At 35.8% G+C, this 14,119-nt stretch overlaps 1 protein-coding gene across 1 annotated transcript in view; it reads left to right on the top strand.

Annotated features, from left to right (window-relative positions):
- Window positions 1-14,119, top strand: part of LOC126347751 (N-terminal kinase-like protein) — a 129,002-nt gene that overhangs the window by 68,901 nt on the left and 45,982 nt on the right. Inside the window, exons 10-12 of the mRNA XM_050002298.1 lie at window positions 1,810-1,945; window positions 4,637-4,828; window positions 9,016-9,180. Coding sequence (XP_049858255.1) covers window positions 1,810-1,945; window positions 4,637-4,828; window positions 9,016-9,180 — 493 coding nt within the window. The remainder of the gene's footprint in view (window positions 1-1,809; window positions 1,946-4,636; window positions 4,829-9,015; window positions 9,181-14,119) is intronic.

Here is a 14,119-nt window from a genome sequence, read left to right as displayed (position 1 = left end):
CAGGAGTGAAGATTGTGTAAATGTGCCCCAAGATTCAGGCGGCTATATGGGCAGTTGCTCCATCCTATTGGAAATAACTGTAAGTTTTTCTTCCTCTGTTAATGCTGCCACAAATGGTTTCAAAATTTTGGCAAAGTAATTCACCGGAGCTGGAGTCTGATGAAATAAGATGGGACCAGTGATGCAACATACAGATACTGCACACTAAAACCCAACCTTCTGATCACACAATGGTGTTTCATGGAAATTATGCGAATTCTCCGCTGCCCAGAACCTTTGATTCTCTGAGATGACATAACCACTCAGATGAAACCAAGCTTTATCAGACATAAAGAACAGATCTATACCCAAGCCATTCATTGTTATCTCAGTGAACAGCCACTCACAAAACTGGAGGCACTGAGGAGCACCTGCTGGTTTTAGTGCTTGAACAACAGGCACTCGGTAGGTGTGCAGGTCCAGGTGGAGTATCTTCTACATGATCATTGTGATAGACAGGACTCTTGTGATAGGCCTCAAGTTGATTTAGGAGGACTCTGAAGCATTTTCTGGTGAACTGCAGCCACAGTTTCTGGTATGTGGACACATTTCAGAATGTTTTTGACTTATTCAAAAGAAATCGTGTTTCATGCCATTTTTGGACTAAGCTTTGTATGGCCCTCTTTGCTGGCACTTTGACACCATTTACTTCTCAGCAAACAACTGACTACACCGCTTCCACAAGTTTGTTGTCACATAACTTTCCATCATGAAACCCGGTGCTCCACTCACTGACGCATTCCACAAAATGATCTGAACTTGTGTGGATCACATGTTGGGCGTACAAATGATGGCTGCACCACATTGTACAATTGTATGCAGGCATTTACATCCAGTTGTATCCTCTCATCCAACCCACTTTTATTTGCCCCTCACTGTATATAATAATGGTAAAATATTGTAATGAAAGTGCCTTTCAACATGAGGGAAGTGTCCTTAGGCAGCAAGCAAACAGGTGTCCTGAAAAAATGACACATTGTGAAAAAGCTACATTGTAGCAATAACTGGAAGGGGTGTAATATGATGGCTGATAATGTGTGTAGTGCTGATGAGTATGAGGCATATACACACACTGCCAGGCAGATTAATATCAACAAAATTTCAAAGCTCAACTGCTGTATATGAGCCAAATGACAAAGATGATTGCAAATTCCCATGTCTGCCATGCTATAATGGGACTGAGATGAGAAAAAAAAGTGCTTCATGTATGCTGATTCATGTGAACAGTTTACGATACTTTGTTCAATAGTGAAGATTGTACCATGTTTGCACGTGACATACTGTGTCACAAGCACACGTTTATGTGGATTTGCATTTATTAATGTGAGTTATGACAGAGAGTGCTCTGCGTAAAGTCAGCTAGGGGCTTATATTAGTCAAATTTAGGATCCAGATATTTCACACAATGGACACCATCAGTGTGGAAGACTATGGCAGAAATCATGGGGTCACAGATGTCGTAGGCGTGGGGATATGAAGAATATAAGGCAACAATATAAGGAGGAGCTGTGACATATTTGTAGGAATTTACAGAGTGCCTGATTCCTAGTATATGATCAACTTCTCTTAAAACTAGTCTGGTGCACTTATCAACAATGCTGCTTTGAAGGCTTCATGCTTAATATTTGCATTAATGTTTCCTAGTTTGTCATAGCATAAACTTCATTTGTTATTGTTAGTATAGTTTATCCATTGATGAATTTCATACTTGAAACGATCTTACCAAGACCAGATTTCATATCTCATAATGATTCTTTTTCATTTCTTCAGGGTGGTATTCGAACAAACACCACTGTGTGCCTTGGGAAAATAGCTCAGCACCTGCATCCACAGATAAGACAAAAAGTCTTAATTTCTGCTTTTATAAGAGCCATGAGGGACCCATTTCCTCCAGCTCGGAGTGCTGGTAAACTTTATATTTAATTTGTGTATGTTATTGTGCATGCTTTTATTCTCAATCTAAATAATATTTATAATTTTTTAAATTTATTTGTGAGCCTCTTTTTAGATTCTGTAATTTACATTTTGTACAGCTCTTGATTGAAATGTGCTATCTTTTGTGTGATATTACCAACAGTGGGAAGTATGAATATAAAACTTTAAATTTCTACTATGCAATGTATGTACTTAATTGTTAAACATGTTTGGGGAATTTTCTGACAGTTATGGCTAGAACATATTAATATTTGCAAGTGTAATACATGCTCAGTAGTCTTGCATTATTTGCAGTTTATTGACGCAGCTTCTTTATACAGAGTGCTCCACAAAAATATGCAAATATTTAAATTTGTTATTCTATTAGTAAAAATAATATGGTGAAGATTTGTATATTTTATTTGTTGATTTTAAGATGGCCTATGATTGCATACATTGCAAGAGCCTGCTCAACTGTTTAAGGGAGTTTGGCATAGCAGAGAAACTCATCAATCTGATAAAGATCTGTCTGAACGAAACACGTGCAAAGGTGAAGATGGGAAATCACATAACTGAGGAGTTTGAAATTGTGACAGGACTCGGGCAAGGAGATGGGTTGTCCCCTATCCTGTTCAACTTTGCCCTCGAGAAGATCGTACGTGAGACCTTCCAAGAGAATGAAGGGATTTAAATCGAAAGAAAGAGACTGGCATACTTAGCCTATGCAAATGACCAAAGCACTAAAGGAGGCTGCCAGCAAATTTGGGCTAAACATAAACGAAGCCATGACCGAGTACCTAGCTGTTACGTGTGGTCATTGCCAGACAGCGGATCATCTACAATCACTGCAGGTTGGGGACCATTCCTACAAGAGAGTGCAAGAATTCAAATACCTAGGGGCGAGTGCTCAACCTGAGGGCTACTGAGAAATATACGACATTGTTGACGTAAAGCTATCAGGTTTTTAGCCAAGTGGCATTGCTGAAAAATCAAGTTTCAAGGAATGTCATACTCATTATCTTAGCTGGAAGACACTCATTGCCAGAAGACGCTCATCGGAACAATGCGGTATCTCAGCACTACCACCCCCTGGAAACTTGGGAATTTTTCATTGTTAGTATTCACTGAAAAAAATTACATACCAGACTGTTATTTTCCATTATGTACAATGATGATAATTGTGTCCCTCCAAAGTAGATATTGGTAAATCTCTAGTAGCTTATAGAAATCACTTTACCTCTGTAGGAAATCACCATCAAAAATTTGGTCAACAGTTGGATATCAGACTACCCCAGTATCAGTTACAGATACTGGCTCCAAACAATGAGGAGTGGAAAAAATCATCAAAAACTTCACTTATCAGTTAAAACTAAATTGGCAAGAAAACTGAGAAAACTTAATCTATGCCTTTGACCTTTTTTCTAAGTTGACAGGATTCTTTCTATGAAGTGTGCAATGACAAAAAATTTCTGTAAAGAATTATAAAAATAATATGAATACCACACTTGGCTGTGAAAGACTAGACAAACTACCATCATAAAGTACTTAATCAAATAGTAGAAAGCTCAGATTGGAATGTCAACAATACTATGTAGGGGATAGATTGCTACGCATCCTAAGGTTATTAGTGTTGCAGACAGGCACAACAAAAAGACTTGCACATTGAGCTTTCGCCAATGTAAATGTGTGCCAAACACAGGCATTTGATTGAAAAACAGTAGAGAGCAGAAACAAAATTAATAAATGCAGTTGGTTGAGTTTCTACTGTCTCAAGCTCTTTCAGAACTAAACCTGTTTGCACTATTTATTCTGGAATATTATACATTGTCTAATGCATCTTTCTTATTGAAAGAGGATCGTGAGTTGTCTAATTCTGTCTTCTGAATCTTTATTCCAACTTGTTTATTCCTATACAAAGTGTGTAAGCTGTTGATTGATGCTAGACAACTTCCCAAGATTAATAATCCAAAAAGGTTTATTATCTTGGTGTGCTCTGTCTTCTTGGTTTTCCATTCTTCAGTTTTTCTCTGACTTTGTCATTCATTCATAGAGCAATATACTCATTATTTTTGTTCCACTTTCAAAATTGCATGCTTTTGCCATTATTATTAGTGTCTTGAAATACAGTGTATTACTTTGGACACCAGTTATAAATGTTTGGTATCGAATGTGGTATTTTTTGCATTTTGCTTGCTTCTGTTTCATGTCTCATTTCCTTGAAATTAAAATGTAGTTGTTTACTTAATTTTCCACATACGTTACTCTCAAAGACACTATGATGAAAGATACTTAGTTCTCTGTATATTATTCCTTGTCACTTTGCCTAATAAATTTGTATAGTTTATACAGTTCAGCAGTAATCAAAATTTCTAAAATTTTGTTGGGAAAAGAGATGAGTGGGAGGATGGACTGAAACAGGGACTAAATATTTAGCTGTTAGTCAGAAGTATAGACTATAGAAACTGATGGTACCCCCAAATCTGAGGCCAATGTTAGTTTGTGTGTAGCTTAATGTTCACAACACTTGTAAGTGCATGAGTTTCTTCATTAATTTACAACATAAGATTTCATGTACATATTTTTTAAAGGTAATTTGTGATTCAGGTATAAGGAATTGTTTGAAATTATTCATATTTTTTTTTAATGAGTAAAAAGAAAATGAGTTTTATTTTTCTATTTTCAGGTGTTCTTGCTCTTGCTGCAACACAACAGTATTTTCTCCTATCTGAAGTTGCTACACGAATTTTGCCAGCACTGTGTCAATTAACAATTGACCCTGAAAAATCTGTAAGAGACAGTGCTTTCCGCACCATCAAAGGATTTCTAGGGAAACTGGAGAAAGTTTCAGAAGATCCCAGTTTGAGAGAGTCAATGGGTATGCTTCATTTGTAAATCTACAATAAGTATTGTGTTGTAGATTTTATTATTCGCAGAATTTCTATGCAGATTCTATCCATTTATAATGCTAAACTTTAAACTGTATGTAGCTGAACCACCATCTAAATTGAATACTTTATAAATATTAAGGGGAAATATCTGTGATTTACAGTATGTCACGGCTACCAAAATTAGAAAACATGTACCACAATTTAATATAAAATTGAACCTTAGGACATACAAACACCATCTGCAGAAGACAAATAAGCACAGATATACTGAAAGCATAGGAGAAAGAACTCTAGTATCTCCTGCAAACATGAGAAAACTAATATGTTTGCCTCATTTGACAAATTGTGATCCAGAAAAGATTGTTTTGCTGTTGATGGAACATGAAATTCACAGCAATGTAGACAGCCAGCCATCTTCTATATATTTTCTGTTGAGGCAATTTAGTACTTTAAAATGCTACTGGAAAAAATTACATGCAAGATCATATTGTATTTTTCCATTATTGGTCGCTTTTGCAACATTGTCAGATTCTTTGTCTCAAGCACATGCTAAGTAACATGATGCAGTTATTAAATCATATGACATATGTTTGAGGAGAACAGCACTCAAATCCTCATCCAATTAACCTGATGGCATGTTTTGTGGTTTCAGGCAAAACTGGAGACAGTTCTGTCAACTAAACCGTTCATGTTTGCCTTGCCTGTTCTTTTCCAACTCTGCTGTTGGTTCTCATTGATACACAAAAATCAGGTGGAAAGATAAATTGTAACTTTCCTTTATTTTGAGCAAATGCATTATTTTTTAAATGACGTATTTGTCAACAGCAGTTCCATTTATTACAATTTCCACAGATACAATTACAATCTTAAGTTATTTTCAAGTGGTTAAAGGAGTTGAAACACAGCAGCTGTCTACATTAATGAAATGAGTAAAAAGGATGTGAGCCTCTGTATGGACATCCAGCACATTTAATCACTTTACAATGACCTAATGTTGAAATTGTAGACATGGAATTTGTAGTAAATACTTCTATTGATAAAGAATATGACTGTATTTAAAAAATTCTAAGAGACTATGAACCCACAATAAATACAGTTGTGTCAACACATTATTGGCAATTTGAAAAGGTCATACTGTCCATTCAGATTGTAAATCATGCAATATTGCAGTTTCTACAACAGAGTGTTAGTATGCTGTTGTAACTTGAACACTGAAAGTTGCTTTTGCTGGTGATGCTCTTACCAATTTACAAACCATTCTGTGCAAGGCCCTGCATTATATATGGCAGAAGCAAAGGCACAGTGCATGTATCTCACAAAATGTTTTTAGACGTTATTTATTCTGACAAATTTTGAAAGTAGAGGATACTGGATCTGCAATTATCATTTTTCTCTTTTCCTATTTCATTCATGAATCACGCGGGGGGAGCACTATTAAATATGAGAAACTTTCTACAGCCAGCTCAAAAGAAAAAGCACTACAGTGCAGTGAGTGCCACAAGCATTCAATCAACTTGAAATCACTTGATCAGGAAAAGAACTAATTGCATAGAAGCAAGGGGAAAAAATCTCCTGGGATTGATAACATTTCAAGCAAAATATTAAAAATACGTTCTTCTGATATAGCTCCTTTAATCAGCCATGGATTTGATGACTTTCAGAAGGTATCTTTTCAGACAGACTAAAGTGTACCCTTTTTATACTCGCTTTTAAGAAACGTATTAGGACAGCTATATTAACAAACTATTAACTTATTTTTCTCAAAATTTTAATAGAAGGTAATGTAAGAGTGGTTGAGCATTTCTGCAGTTGTAAGATTCAAAGGTCTCCCCACTGATTATGCTGTCTACCATTTCAATGGTTGTATACAAAAATATGTGAATGTCAAGATTTAATCTACCATGATCTTTTGTGACCTGTCCAAGCCATTTTACTGTGCAAATCACAGACTTTCTTTGGAAAAACTCAGTTGTTAGGCTTTTGAGCAAAAATGTGATTCAGTTCATAATTAGCTTCTAGGAAACTAAAAATGGTAGCTTATGCAGATCTCATGATGAATCATCTTCAGAGAATTCACAAATTACTACTGGCAGTACATCGCGTTTAATTCTGGAACCGTTCCTGTTTTTGCTATATAAAAATTAACTTTCATCTTACACTGATAAAGAAGAAATAGTCCATTTTGCTGATGGTACAGGCATCGTAACATACCCATCAGAGCAGCAACAACAGAAGGAGTAATAATTGGTTCTTGGAAAAGGGTCTACCACCTAATATAGAAAAAAAACACAGTTAATTAAATTATGTGCAGAGCAAGAATATCATCACTAATAATACAGTATCACAGAAAGGAAATGGGTCGTTCAAAATTCTTGGTTTTACTTTTAATTTGAAATCACATATTATCAATGTCCTCAAACACATTTATTCACCTACATTTGCTCTATGTGTGATTGCTGATTTTGGCGATGAAAGCATTAAAAAATTAGCTTACTTTGCATTCTTTCATTCATTAATATGGAATTATCTGGGGAAGTTCCACATATAGATACAAAATTTTCATTGCACAGGCATATGCTGTAAAGACATACTTGGTGTCTATCCTGAAACTTCGTGTAAACAACTGTTTGTAACATTAGATATACTAGTAGCTAACAGCAGCCTCACATTACGTTTACTATCTAATGAAAGTTGTTGTGAAGAATTGGGCACAATTTGAAAATAATAGTAGCATTCATAAATATAACATTAAGAACAAAAATAATCTCCACTATCCAACTTAACCTTACTCCTTTACAGAGAGGAACAAAGTATGCAGCTGTGAGAATATTTGACCATCTGCCTTGTGGATTAAAGCTGCTGGCAGATAATGAAAGTTTTAAAAACAAATTTAAACCTCTTCTTCTCAACAACTCCTATTCCATAGATAAATTTGAGTCAATATTACACTTTTGGTTGGGCTTCATGTATCACATTTTTACTGTAGGCCAAAAGTAAAAGGAAGGTGCAGTTATCTAAATGTCCAGCTTGTATCCATGCTTTCGCAGAGAAGATATATGTTATTTGTGTAAACCTATTGCCATATTCCGCATCTTGGTGAACTAACATGAATATGATTCACAGAACATACTAAAAACTAAAATTAAAATAAATTGTCAGTAGTATTCTTATAATCCCAAATTTGTTATCATTGTGGTCATTTCACAAGATGTGGGTGTATGGCAGGAAGCAATACTCTGCTTGACTGTTCTTCAAATGTATATTCTCAAGATGTTAACGGTAAACTTATCCTTTATGCTCGAGCACTTAACCAGATGAACCTATGACAGAATTCATCTCTCTCCTTTAGATATTATCTATTTGTAACCACATAAGAATCTCAGATGGATGATCAATCGACAAGAGTTAATTGAAGGGGTATTTTATAAGCTGCATCCTCTGTGAGTGAGTAGTAGTTCCTGTGGATTCTTCCAAAAGATCTCCATGTAGTATCTGCCTTTCTTGCAAGTAGTAGTACATGGTAATTAGACTTTAAATGGTTCTGGACATAAATTCTTTGTTAGATAATGATTATGAATGTTTTAGTGATTGATTTCAAATTGTTTGCTCAGACGGTAATGTTTGTCCTTATCCTATATATGCACAGTAATTGTTACCTCTGTTTATGTTGAAGGTCAGTGGCAATATATGCAGCAGGTGTTGATCCTCTGCAGGTCTTCTAGCTTTTCTCTATAATTTTGTGGCTTTATAACGTAATCTATATACGACAGAATCTTCTGTGAAGAAAGTAAAGAGCCTCCTATGTTATCCATAAGATGATTTGTATATATTAAAACAGTATCTGATCTGTGGCACTCATTTGGGCAAGTACAGTGTTACTTTGATATCTTTTCTATGAATTTCATCTAAAAACTGACACCCAATTTGATTTCGGATTGAACCACTTTTGAAGAAAATTTTTTTGTGACGAACCATAGTGATCAAAATAAACAAATGTATATGACACAAGCTGGGGAAGCATGATTGGGAACAAATTTAAAACTTCTACCATGAAAATAGTTTGAAATAAATATTTATTCAGAAAGCATGATAGTACTAACGGAATTAATGAATGCAAGTGAAAAGGAAGTTTTATAAGACTTCTTAAATAGAATAAATATTTTTATTTTTTCAGAGGCTGATGTCCATACTGCGACACCAAGCTTGTCAAATGCTGCAGCAACCTGGGCAGGGTGGGCTGTAACAGCTGTAACTGCCAAATTTTATCGCAGCCAATCTGATACCGTGAAGTCAATTACACCAATGGCGAGCAAAACTCTGAGCAAGCCTGGTTCTCTTGGTATGCTGTCATGTATAACATAACTATAGGACATTTCAATAAATTATTTATTTTACCCATAATTACCATAATACTCAAGGGCTTTCTCAGCTGTAGAAGTAGTTTGTTGAATAATTGTCCTTATGGGTGAAAAGATTCAAAGCAGTTATAGCCTGGTGTTACTTCACTAAGATTTGTAAGAAGGAACTGTGATGAAAGAACATTTGTTTGCTGATACTTTCATGTGTGTGTTGCAAATACAGTGTGCATTATTCAAACCAGGAATAGCACAGTATGGCATCATTCCAATAAACACATGAATTTATCAATAAATAAATGTTCATTTCTTCACACTTGCTTATTAATGGAAATGAACACACTTCATATGCCTCGATTGTAGTGTAGACACACCAGTTTCAACAGTCATCTTAGAACAATAAAAGTGTCTACACTGCAATCACAGTGTATGAAGTGTGTTCATTTCTCACCATACCGCCCCCACATGACCCCACAGCACAGCATGTGTGCCTTACTTGCTTATTAAAATTCGATGATACCTCCCTACAAATGTAGTGCAGTGAGTATTAGTGTTGTTATTAGTTTCCAAAGGTACATAAATTGTTGTAGCCATAATTTTTTATGCCAAATGCTGCAGTACAGACAGAATTCTTGTCTTCTGCTCTAACTGGTTGCATTAATGACACTGCTCGATGGTTGGCACTGTCATACGGTATTCAGTAGGCTTTTAAATCTCCATCGAACTATAGCAGCATTCATTAAATCTAAGTATGTACTACAGTAGTGCAAATTATGAGGAAAATCTATGACCCATATGAGATGAAGCAATTTGAGTGTCCAGTCTCATTTGCTATGTTTTTCTACCTCCCAAGATTTTCTAAATGTCTCCTAGACTACGCTAATGACATTATAATAGTGTACCTAGTAACCAAAGAGTGCACAGTATTTTCAGATTCATAAACAAACATAGTCCCATTGAATTTCATTGCTCATTAAATACTACTTTCTATTATAGTTTCAGTGATCTAATTAGTTAACTCATAAACTTTGTTAATTATGAAATATTGTTAATTGAAAAGGTTAATATAATATGACGTTAATATTTTGTGAGCATTAAGAAATATTTTTCAGTATATTAACACCTATCACTTGAAAACGCATATCTTCAACTTTTCCTTAAGGTACCTAAAATTGTCTGAAGCTAATGACCTTCAAATTAATTAATATTAAAACTTCAGACCATTGCTAACTTCAGTTACAAATTATATCAACATTACTTTTAGCTTCTGAACTTCGGCATTAAAATTTTGTCGAAATAATTTTTATGTTCCATTTGACATGCAGCATTTGTTAATTAACTCACTAATTAGAAAGCTCAATATTTTGAGGGTCACAAAATATTTCATTTAAGATGGTTCCATCAGTAATTAGTAGTGTAAAACATATTGTTCATAGGTGAGACTATATATAGAACTAGCACATCTAAGATCGACCAGTCTTAGAGTAAAGGGAGCAACACCTTTGTCTCTCATCACGAGCAATGTGCCATAGTACAATAACTAACATTCTGAAATATTTGCGTATATTGTGTACAGTTCATTTCCTCCCACTCATAGGTTTAATTCCTGACTTCTGTGATAGTAAGTACTAATTAATTCTGAGTGATAACTTATTAGAGGAACACAGTGATTATTGACAGCTATGAACAGTGACTAGTTAACAGGACAGTGTTGACAGATTTACTGATTATTTTTGTGCACTATCTGAATTGTTTTGGAGTTTGTTAAATGTGTATGGGACCAGTGCTACGGTGAACTGATACTTCAAATTTTTGTCACATGTGAGTCATTTTGAACCACTGAGCTGTGTTGCTTGAATACTGCACTAAACTCAGCATCATGTAGGAAGGCAGCCCAATTTTCAGCTGTTCTGCCCATCCCCCTCCTTCAACTACTGGAATCCAATAAGATTCATTCTCTTACCGGGCAACTAGTCGCGAGTTGCAGCTAGATGGTGAAAATATGTCTGCTGCATGCTGCACTGTTGCTGTACTTCATGCCAACCACATTATTTATTCAACAGTCTCTGTTTTTTCTTTCTTTCTTTCTTTCTTTCTTTCTTTTCTTCTTCTTCTTCTTCTTCTTCTTCTTCTAGCAATATAGCTATGAATGTGTGTCTGTATATGTTTTGATATGGTTAAAAAAGGTCAGGTGATGGCAATAAACATGAAGTGCTTCACAAGCAGGTGAGGCAGATTATTTACCACACTTATAACTATTTCAAACATGAATTTGAAAGTGGGTCTCATACTGTTGACATTAGAAGACAAAAGAATGGACTGCAGATACGTGTGGTTTCAGGAAGAGAACTGCGAATAGAACTGAAATGAAAACATCAGAGCTGTAGGATCCTTAGGAAAAGTTGGTTTCTTGTCATTAGGAAAAACTGGTTTTGTGGTACCTGGAAAGCATCAGTATTGCAACAAGCCTGTAACACAAATGGGTGGTATTGACAATGGTGTTTTAAAGCTCTCCGTATGGTAACACCCAATATCAGAAAAATTTGGTACAGTTATGAATGAGAAAATTGGCTTCAGAGGTAGTGCTCCGTCAGTGTAAAGAATTTTAAAAGATATTGGTTTCAAATATGTTAGGAAGAGAGTTTTTAGTTGAAAGAAGTGATATAGACTCTACTAGAACCACATCCCTTAAAAAGATGTGCAGTACAAGAGGAGGGGGCAGCTCACCAGTGTATTACCTTGATGAAACATGGGTGAATCAGAAGCATGTGGTGTCATCAAGAGGACTGTAAACAGAATTGTAAACGAAAGCATCAGACCTGTAGGAACCTTAGGGAAAAACATCGAAATCCCAAGAAACTTGTAACACAGATGGGTAGTATTGCTTATGCTGCTGGAACATAAGTGATGACACTGTTTGGTCACTGAGAGTAAACTTTTATTTAGGTGTAGGGAAAAGCAATGACTACCAATCAAAAATGAAAGCTGTCAGTTTTGTGAAGTGGTTCACCGAACAATTCTTGTCATACCATGCTTCAAAGTCAATTATTGTAATGTAGCATGCTATTTATCATACAACTGTTACCAATAAAACACAAAGTACAAACACCAAGAAAGGGGATAGCGTAAAAATAAAAATATTTTACACAATGTAAACCAGACTTGTGCTGAACTCCTGCAGCTGTTTATTTAAATAAGTTACGCAACAGAATATACAGACCTGGTTTTCTTGCATTTGAATGTGGTCACACAGTTTTGCATTTACCCACATGTCTTACTTACTTATTCCATGGCACTACGGTCCTCTGAGGACCTTGACCTCCTCAGTCACAGATTTCCAATTGTCTCGGTCTTCAGCACATCTGCACCACCTCCTCACTCCCACTGCTCTCAGGTTGTCTTCCCCATCTTCCAGCCATTTCATATGTGGTCGTCCTCTCATTCTTCTACCACCAGGATGTCCGCTCATCTTCTTCTGGAGCCTTTCTTCTGTCATCTGCTGGATATGTCCTAACCATCTTATCCTTCCCATTTTGACTGAGGTTACCAAATCAGGTGCTTTGTACAGAGCCCGTATTTTTTCATTAGTCCTAATTCTCCATATCTCATTTTCTGTCACAAGACCAAAAATCTTCCTCGGCACTTTCCTTTCCCATATATTTAGCTTCTTCTCCAAAGCCTCCATCAGTACCCATGCTTCACTACCATACATAAGAACTGGTTTGATCACTGTTTTGTAGTGTGTAAGTCTCTCAGTTAGCATATACTTACATTTTCTCTCACTAATTTCTAAACTAAGGTTCTTGGCAGCGGCTTCAAACTCTTTTGAAGGCTAATGTGAGCCCCTCCGTACTTCTAGCACTTATTACTAAATCATCTGCATAGACTAAGATTTGCAGATATCTATTGTAAATATTGCCTCCTGGGTTTGTGATTATTGATCTTACTGCATTCTCTGATACCAGGTTGAATAGTACTGGGGAGGATTTACCCATATATCATTGTCAGTATAATCCCATGGAACTAATTAGAGCAAAGGTTGAAGGCTGTGTGGAAGGAAAAGAACAAATCATTTAAGATAAGACACTGAATCGCTTGTACAGGAAGCAGTAGATAACATCCCCCCCCCCCCCCCCCCTTTCTCAGTGTGGGCCCAGTCTGTGCGACATATTGAAATGCTTCAGAAAGAATACTTTGTAGTGTAGTAAAGATTGATATAAGGCTTTAACCTACCATTGTAAATTTACAAATTTACATTCAGATGGTTTGTACACAGACTGAGATAGCAGAGACTATGTTATTACAGTGTAGACTTTGGAACAAAGCAAAGTAATAATATTTCTTTGTTTAAAGACTTGTTTCTTAAAAAATGTGTTTATCAGCATATCAGTTGCATACACAGTATATAAGAATGTCCTAGCCTTTGTTAATTGGGAATTTGCATCCTCTGAAGAAGCAGATTATATTGTTCAATATTGCCCAAGTAGAAAGTAAGCTTTTCCTAACTTGTTGTATGCTCTAATAACTCATGAGAATGTGACCAGATAAATTTGTAGAAAAATCCGATATTCCCACAGGTAAACCCCTCTCGTTCTCAAGGCACAAACTGTAAAATCGCTTAAAATGACAGAAACAGTTAAGTGTCAAGATATCATTGGGTTTCAGTGTCATCAGTCAACATTCCCTTGAGTTATTCATTGAAGATGGTTAATTGGTTCCATGTTCAATGGATTATAAATGCTGTCTCTCACTGCAATGTCGAAAAAATTAGTTGGCACTCAAATGCCCATTGACAGCGAATGTGACAACATACTGACCACTTTTATGATAGCTATTTACATTAGTGTTTTCTACCAGTAATTCTTTCTTGCACACAGTGATCACAGTTAACTAGTCAAACACAACCACATACACATTTTTAAA

Source organism: Schistocerca gregaria, chromosome 1, assembly GCF_023897955.1.
Source record: "Schistocerca gregaria isolate iqSchGreg1 chromosome 1, iqSchGreg1.2, whole genome shotgun sequence".
Lineage (NCBI taxonomy): Eukaryota > Metazoa > Arthropoda > Insecta > Orthoptera > Acrididae > Schistocerca > Schistocerca gregaria.
This window is presented reverse-complemented; position numbering and strand designations above follow the sequence as displayed.